The sequence below is a fragment of the Onychostoma macrolepis genome, chromosome 02, assembly GCF_012432095.1.
Source record: "Onychostoma macrolepis isolate SWU-2019 chromosome 02, ASM1243209v1, whole genome shotgun sequence".
Taxonomy (NCBI): domain Eukaryota; kingdom Metazoa; phylum Chordata; class Actinopteri; order Cypriniformes; family Cyprinidae; genus Onychostoma; species Onychostoma macrolepis.
In genome coordinates, this window is record NC_081156.1 from 28080177 (window position 1) to 28088720 (window position 8544).

The window sequence follows — 8544 nt, forward strand, 5'->3', positions numbered from 1 at the left end:
AACCTGACAGGTGTCTCCCCCCCTCAGCATAAGCGCCAGGACGCCAGTGACAATAATACCCCTGCGTGTCTGTGTGCTCAAAAGGAGGGCAGATTGCAATACGCACCGTTATAAGCGCTCCTCGTGATGCCCGTCGGCTCCGTCGGTTCTGGAGTGTTGGACCCGTCTATGCCTGCTGGCGCTCACGCTAAGGTCCCAATGGATCTGTCTGTCTTGGTTCTTGTTCCGCCCTCCGCTGTCTTCTTGTTTTTCTTGCCTTTTCCTCTCTCCACGGCTACCGTTCACTGCAGCAAAACAGTCTGTCTGAAACCACGGAGAAAGGGAGGGAGGCAGTGAGGGAGGGAGGGATGGAGGGAGGGGGCAGGCGCGCGGGGTGGAGGGGGGAGGGGTGGGGATTTTAATACGATTTGGCCGTACCATTTGGATAACAGGGCTAGACCATACTGCCTGAGATTATTATTATTGTTGTTGTTATTATTATTATTATTATTATTATTGTTGTTGTTGTTGTTGTTGTTGTTGTTGTTGTCGTTGTTGTTTCTGCTGTTGTTGATATTTATGTTAGAAGTGTGTAAAGTTTGTGGCCTAGTCTGTTTTTAGAGGAATCTCACGAAACTTATCATAACATTTATGATAACATTTATCCGTTTATTTATTTATTTGTTTGTTTGTTTAATGTTTTTCAATAAACAGACTAAAACAAATAAAGTACATAATTTTTAGGCTATTATATTAATTAATAAGAATTATAATTTATGTATGAATAAATAATTATTAGGACTAGTGCAAAATTTATTTTAAAATTTATTAAAGTATTTTTGAAGTTCAAAATGCTAAATTCAGAAATTCAAAATATGATAAATGAATTTCTAGTTGAGCAAATGTGCAAACAATACATTACATTAGTTAATTTAGCCTACCTAATGTTTAGAAAACATGCTAAAATGTGCAATTTTTATAACCAAGTAGAAAAGTGTGAATACTGGATGTATGGATGAATGAATGAATTAATGAATGAATTAGTAATTAATAAAAGAAAGAAACAAGAAAATATAGGCCTATTCTAATAATTTACACTGAATTAAATAACATGTCGGTGTGCAGTAAAGTGTGATTTACAAAACGTCTGGAATCAGTCTTTCAGATAAATGTTTCTTTTTTTTCAAAGGCTTAGTTGTCATGAAAATAATGTCACAATAAATATTCAAATTTGTTTCATTTTCTTTATCCACATTTTCGGGGTGAAATGTGAGCAGCTGGACCACGTTTTCGTGAGGTTCCCCCTTTATATCGGCTGGTGGCGGCGCGAGGTGTGGTCTTGTGAACAGAGTCCCCGCGCGAGCCGGGCTCTGGAGACCCCGCCGGCTGCTCGGGAGGCCCGCGCGAGAGGAGGAGGGAGGGAGGGGAGGGCGTTGCGACTCGCGAGAGGATTTAAGGATTAGTTCTGCACGCGGATTACTCGCTGTGCGGTGCGGGGGACGCACGGGGTTAAACATGGACGACTGCACGAGAGGCAGATACCCCGAGAGAGCAGCGACTCGGTCACCGTGGCGGTGGCTCGAGCAGCCAACCGGAGCCTCGGGGCGGGACACTTCCGGCCCAAATCACTACACACTTGTGTTTAATGTCAGCAGCCTACAGCCTGTCGGCTTTTATTCATTTCACGGAGTGAATAAACCATGACACAGATTAGACAGTGGAAAATTAATCTCTTTATGCGGTAAATAAAAAGATACAGTATGTTTGGAGTGTTATCACCCCAGCTTGTCTTCATCACTGATACGGATGAGACAGTAGTTACATCTACCGGTCAGGAGACTGTACTGCGAGCGTTCCGGTGTTCCCAGAAAGCGCCCGCTTACATCATTCCACACCGAAATAGTTCAGCCTATCGGCTTGAGAAAATATTCAGGCAACTGTAGCCTATTTCAGTCTGCGAAGTGCGGTCCAGTGTAGCTTCAGTTTCAAGTGTTTGGAAACAGAGCCCATGCCCATTTCATCATTTTATAGAGACGCTGACGTCATTCTCCGCAGAGCTGTGACAGTCCACGCGGTCGAGCGCGCTCGTCCGTGACCTGCGCAATTCTTTTTCTTCGACGTGCGAGTGTCCAGAAGCGCAGAAACCAACACCCATAGTTTCCGACCGGCCCAGGAAGAGAGGGATAATATGAACAGAACGTCTCAATTGTCAGTTTAATGACTTGCTGAACATCTAAAATCAAATACTGCATTAAAATGAGCCCTCATCTCTCTCTCTCTCTCTCTCTCTCTCTCTCTCTCTCACTTACCCAGCTTGCCTGTGGAGAGGAAAGAAAAAGAGGTAGCCTAGATGAACAAGCCAGGATCACATATGAATGACAAAATTGTAGATAGAATTTCAAAGCGGGATGATTCTGGTGAAATTGCCTCGTGTGGGTAGATGAGAGGATGAAAATGAGCTCAAAGTGGATAAATGAATGACTGAGAAACTCTCTAGTGAACATTCACACTTTCAATTCAGATAAATGCATGACAGGGTGAAGGAGGGTTTCCTGGAAGAGGATTTCCTGTAGAGTTTGATCAGGCAGTGCAGAGGTGAGATTCCTCTCTATCTCTATTCCATAATGACCGAGAAGAGCCAATCACACCGTTCGCTGGGAAATCAATAGGACACTGATGTCTCTCTCCATCTCTCTGGCAGGCTCTCATTCTTTCTCCACCTTTCTCTCTCTCTCTCTCTCTCTTTCTCTCTCTCCCAAGTGCAATTCAGGATAATTCTCTTCACGTTAGAGAGACTTTATTGGCAAGACCATAGACAAGTATATTACAGCTGAACTGATCTGAGAGGGCAAAGGGGACAAGAATGCATTAAAAAGAAAAATTGACATTTTTACTGTATTAGAAATGTGAGATAAAAACTTAAAAATCAAGCATACTGTGTATTGCAAGTTACCAAACCGTTGCATCTTTTCCCTTCATAAATCTGTGACTTTCTTTTTATTTAACAGCGGAAAATAAATATATATAGGCTTTTAAAATACATATTTTGCTGCATCCCCATAAGAAAATTTAATTTTTTACTGAATTAGAAATGTAGGTTAAAAACTTCAAAAATCAAGAATACTATGTATTGCAAGTTACCAAACCGTTGCATATTGTTGGCAAACTGGTGAATATTTAAATAACTGTGGAAAAAAAAAAAAACTTAGGCTTTTACATTTTTTTAAAGTATAATAAATTAATGTTTTACTATTGTTCTCATAACGAATGGTTTATTGCTAGGCACGCACACGAGTGGATTCATTCACAAAAATGTGATATGCCTCGCACCCTCTGTGACGGATGAGCATCATAAGACCTATTTATGCATCAAAAAAGCCATCATCCCGCGATGGCGTCATTACCGACTCATCTCTGCCGGGACTCGAACCCGGAGCCTCTGGATTAGAAGTCCAGCGCGCTATTCCATTGCGCCACAGAGACTGAGCCACATGATACAGCGTAAAGCGAGGTCATATTGTGCATCAGTACCGCATCCTGCAGCATCAGGACCAGTGCCCTGCGCGTGCTGTAAGTGCGTCATGTGTCGCTAGGGGGCGCGCGTGCTTCTCTCGTCTGACGTCGTGCTGCAATGGCGGACAGCCGCCCTCAGCATCCGAAAGAGAAATAATCATGGTTTATTTTCATCACTTCTTGAAAACGACAATCATCCATAAATTTCGGAAACACACTATGTTATTTAAATTACTACCATAGTTCAAACACACGGTATTATTTCGCGAGGCTTACTCTTAATCATCTGTGCTGCCAACGTTATTCTGGACAAAACAAACAAAATAACATTACCTGAAAAGCGTCATTTTTGTGTATAATGTCCGTAATTTATGAATCACTCTGTTTTAGTTAGGTTAGCCTAATTATTAGTTTGTTGTAAAAATTTGCCCATTATAAGATGAAATAACCTGCCCGTCACTTTAGATCAGGGGTTTTTAAGCTCTTATAACCATATTCGTCAAATTTAAAGGCAGCTATTTTCGTGCATAAACACCCATTTAGAGTGAAAACAGTAAACATGATATTGTAAAAGCGTTAAATAATTGGTTTGTATACTGTCAAAAATGGAAAATGGGAAACCACTTACTTTGTATTAAATTAACAATGAATTCTCCTCATTATTAGAGTACTGTTGAATGTATAAATCTGAAGAGAAACATTCTCAATTCAATTTGTACAGCACTTTCACAATAAATATTATTACAAAGGCACTCTACAGAGAATAGTGCCATACAACCTCGAGGAGATAAAGGCAACAGCAGAAAGAAGAAATTCTGTAAGGTACAGTAATTCATGACCATATATAAGCTGCAAGGAAAGAGCGAGAGCATTTCTTTTTTCATAAATATATACAAGGTGTGAGGATTTTTTTTTTTTTTTTTTAAATGTTAAAACCTATGTAAATATTTACTCATTACTCATTAATCTAATGGTTTCTGCTTTATGAATAAAACTGGTAAATGTGCTAAGAATTACTATTAAACATAACTTGGACAGTCCAAAAATATATTTTGCTGTTTATATATTTTTTATTTTTATTTTTTAAGGAACCCTGGGGTCCCTTGATCTCAGTTTGAAAACCTCCGCTCTAAACCACATAAACCAACCTGATGCAATACTGAAACTGAACATGATTTGTTTATTCTTGACCACAACAAGTGGAAGGACATGCCTTCTAGTTTCAGATGCAGATAAATATGTTATCTCTTGATTTAGTTTTTTAGTGAAGAGGAAGGGAAGTGATGAGATCAGGTGCTTTAGGACTCCAGGATGGAGTTTTTCAATAAACATTCAGTGTAGTGATTGCATGTAGTCTGTAATCCAAACCAATCCATTTTACGACATTACCATTTAAATGAAAAAAGCCAACAGCAATCCTTGACATTACCATTCAGGTGAACAAGATTCAAGGAGAATAATTTAACCTGTGCAGCCAGATTTCAACATTTGGGTTTATTTAAAATTCGAACAAGATTCTAATCGCGCTCTTATTAGCGGTTACTACGAAACATCACCGGTACCATCATGATGACACATGAAGGCAACAGATATAAATATTTTATATGCATTGCCTTAAAAAATTATGAACAGAGAAAAACATTATATGAGTCATACTACAATCTTCACCTCTTCATGTCATAACTGAGTCATGCTGGGAGGAAATCACACAACTACATTTGTCACATATTGTACCGAATCTAGAGGTTTAATTGATGAAGGGCTTTTGCTACCCAAAGTGATTTTATTAAACTGAAGTGAAATCAAGCACAAGTCAACATTTTTGGAAATACTGCAGTGACAACAAAACAAAGCAAATGCTCAGCCCACTCCTCATATTTCTATATGTAAATTTCATTTTAAATGCCATGTTAAGTGCTATGCCCCTCTTTTTTAGTTTAGCAATGTGCAATGCATTTCACATGAAAAAACACTGAGGATATTTTTGGGGGTTGATATATAATTTTTATTTTATTTTTTTTATGTATTATATTAATGAATTTGGTCCTTACAGACCACTTCTAAGACAGATAAACAAAAGAACACCACTTTCTCCAAGTCCACATCTTCTTCATTTGTGCGTCTCACCCAGTCCTCTCATGGATTTACATGGCAGCAAGACCGATTGATGCGAGAACCGTCAAAGCAATGACCATGTAGCCAGAACGATAGACTTCAGGAATCTTAAAACCCTTCCCAAGATCCCACACCTGAAAGAAAGAGACAAAGAGAGATATGAATTGATTTATGGTCAATATATTAGGTCTTATGAAAAAATATATTAATTTACATGACATGTTGAATAATAAATCAAATGAATATTTGTATTTGCAGTCTAATTGCTAATTCATAATTTTGGCAGACGAGGAAAGCATTAAACAGACATGAAAAAAAGTTACATGCATTACCGTTCCAAAGTTTGGAGTTGGTAAGATTTATATTTTTGAAAGAAGTCTCAACAAGACTGCATTTATTGCATCAAAAATCTAATAAAATAGTAATATTATGAAATATTATTATTATATAAAACAACTGTTTTCTGTTTCAATATATTTAAAAAAAATAATAATTTATTGATGTGATAAAAAGCTGAATTTTCTAATTATTTTCTTATTATCAATGTGAAAAACAGTTGTGATACTTAATATTCATGGAAACCATGATCATTCAGTAAATTCACAGAAAATTCAAAAGGATAGCATTTATTAGCAAAAACAAAATCTCATTAACATTATAAATGTCTTTACTGTTTTTTTTTTTTATTATTAATTTAATGCATCCTTGCTTAATAAAAGTATTAATTCCTTAAAAAATCTTACTGACCCAAAACTTGTGAACCGTACAAGACTTAATTTCATATTTTGTTCACATATTTGGCAACATACAACTTGTTACACTGTCATGAGTCATTATCACAGCAGGAAAGAGTCTGAATATACTTCATCTATTATTTATATGTGTGTGTGTACCAGATGCCGGATGCCGTTGAATGTGTGGTAAACCACTGGGAAAGCCAGAGCAAATTTGCTGAAAGCAAGAAACTGGGGCCCAAAGGTCATGGAGTGAATCAAATCAAGGTAATATGGGTAACTCTCAGGTAACACCAACGCAGCAAGTGCAAACGCAGAGATTCCTGAGACCAAAAAGATCAACATTATTATTTATAATTAATATGCAACCATATAGTCAGGAACACCATAGACGATATAGTGATAACTATAAAGTTTTAGTCCACACCACAGCTATAACAATAACAACACAGTGGAAAGACATCGTTTGAATCACTTTCAGAACCTTGTTTTTTTCCAGCTGATAAACGATAGAAACACTGAGAGCCAATCCGAATCCACCTGACTTCAAAGTGCTTGAGCATTTAAAGCAGCAAACGACATGATAAACGAAATGTTATCATGCTTTGATGTGGATGCTAATATATTTATCATTATATTTTTCATTTGTTGTCCTTTAAACACATTATTGAGAGCCAAAAATATATTATGTTAGCTACCTGAACTTAGTGCAACGCCAGTTCCTCTGTGTGAGATGGACATCATCATGGGGATAGACCACCTGAAAACACCAAAGCCATTCATTCAATATGTTTTTGGACAGTTTAGTTACATCCCATTCAAAACTCACCACATTTTTTTTTAAACCAACATCCTCTGCTCTGACATATAATCCCTGTATATTGTATGATCCAAACACTCCAAGAAACAGCTGTGTTAACACTCACTTGTAGATGCTTATATGTGGTGAGACAGGTCGGTTGAGTCGTGTGTTTTTTGACCAAAACTTGTTCATTTCCTCTTTTGCTGTAGTTCCCATAGGAACAGCACTGAAAAAAAAATTAACAGAAGGAGCTTTATACATTAACATGAATTCTTCATTTGAAAATGTGTTAGGAAAACACAAAAATACTCACTATCTGTAGAGTACGCCAAACTGTGACCGTGACGGACACAGACCCTGCCGGGCCACCGTCCTTGAACACAGAGAATCCACATATTTTTTAAGCGAGTACAAATATATAAAAGTATAAAACACATTTAAGTATAAACACACATTTGCATACAGCTAAGACTGTGCACCAGGGATACCTGGGTATTTTGTACATTAGAAATATCCCAACTCTTGCCTTTAATTTGTCAGATAACGTAGTATAGGACCTTTTGGTAATATGGCCTTGAACACTTTAAACACAACAGCGACAACAGCATAGACCTGGCATATGAAGATTCACTGCTTGCTTGTTTATATAAATCACCTCACAGGACTTAAGTAACGTCTTCTATGGTTAATCCTATAAATCTCAGCAATCTTCTAATGGAAGTCATGTCACACTGTCTGATCCAACGAATATGACAGGACTCCAGAGACGAGCTCAGACATATGGATATTACAAATAAAGCGACACACAACATACTACTCAGAGTTGTTATTTAATTATCATAACTGATTTGATGTACAGAAGATTCTGGTGGAAAGAACTTTACAGTATGAACAAACACAGCAGAATAAATTATTATGATCATATTTCAGAAAAACGTTGAAAGAAAAATAAATCGATTGAGAATAAAAAAAAACAAAAAAACATAAAGCATATACATGACTATAAAGATTATAGTACCAAAGTGCACTTGTTACATATACAATACGTTAACAACACCAGCAATCCCTCAATTTTACGACTATCAAACTGACAGCTAATATGGCATCAAAAAGAATGTCACAACGATTAATTTCACCTTATACAAAAGAAAAAGCAAAACTGTCACATTTTAAAAATGACATGTTCGTACTGACCTTAGAAGCAACGCCATGTTTTTGAGCTTGCTTGAGTGTTCGGACGTGACGCAGCCGGATGTGCTATGTCACAAAAGAGTTCACAAGCCGCCGCCATTTTTGTAAGGTCATAACAAACGATATGTGAGGTCATTATTATAACACTGTAGTCAGTTATGTAAATCGGCATTCCCGATTATATTTACGGTCGGTTTAAATATCAACAGT

General features: G+C 37.4%; 2 protein-coding genes and 1 non-coding gene across 3 annotated transcripts in view; all 3 read right to left on the reverse strand.

The window, feature by feature from the left end:
• cadm3 (cell adhesion molecule 3) overlaps positions 1–303 on the reverse strand; it is a 70456-nt gene extending 70153 nt beyond the window's left edge. Inside the window, 1 exon segment of the mRNA XM_058761960.1 lies at positions 107–303. The gene's annotated coding sequence lies outside the window, so the exon portion shown is untranslated.
• A 3085-nt stretch (positions 304–3388) lies between these two features.
• On the reverse strand, positions 3389–3462 carry trnar-ucu (transfer RNA arginine (anticodon UCU)). The gene has a single exon. It is a non-coding gene; the product is annotated as a tRNA-Arg (tRNA).
• Positions 3463–5483: 2021 nt separating this feature from the next.
• Positions 5484–8400, reverse strand: sdhc (succinate dehydrogenase complex, subunit C, integral membrane protein). The gene is made up of 6 exons (XM_058797697.1): positions 8338–8400; positions 7457–7516; positions 7268–7369; positions 7040–7101; positions 6501–6664; positions 5484–5741 (listed from the first exon to the last, which is right to left on the reverse strand). Exons 1-6 carry the CDS (start codon positions 8352–8354, stop codon positions 5637–5639), a joined length of 510 nt encoding a protein of 169 aa, XP_058653680.1. The 5' UTR covers positions 8355–8400; the 3' UTR covers positions 5484–5636.
• Between the last annotated feature and the right edge of the window lie 144 nt (positions 8401–8544).

Excerpts from the sequence above, each read along its gene's own strand:
- sdhc (XM_058797697.1), bottom strand. Across the intron at positions 7,370-7,456 it reads TTTGGCGTACTCTACAGATA|TGCTGTTCCTATGGGAACTA; the intron begins GTGAGTATTTTT and ends TTTTTTTTTCAG. Across the intron at positions 7,102-7,267 it reads CCACATATAAGCATCTACAA|GTGGTCTATCCCCATGATGA; the intron begins GTGAGTGTTAAC and ends TGGTGTTTTCAG.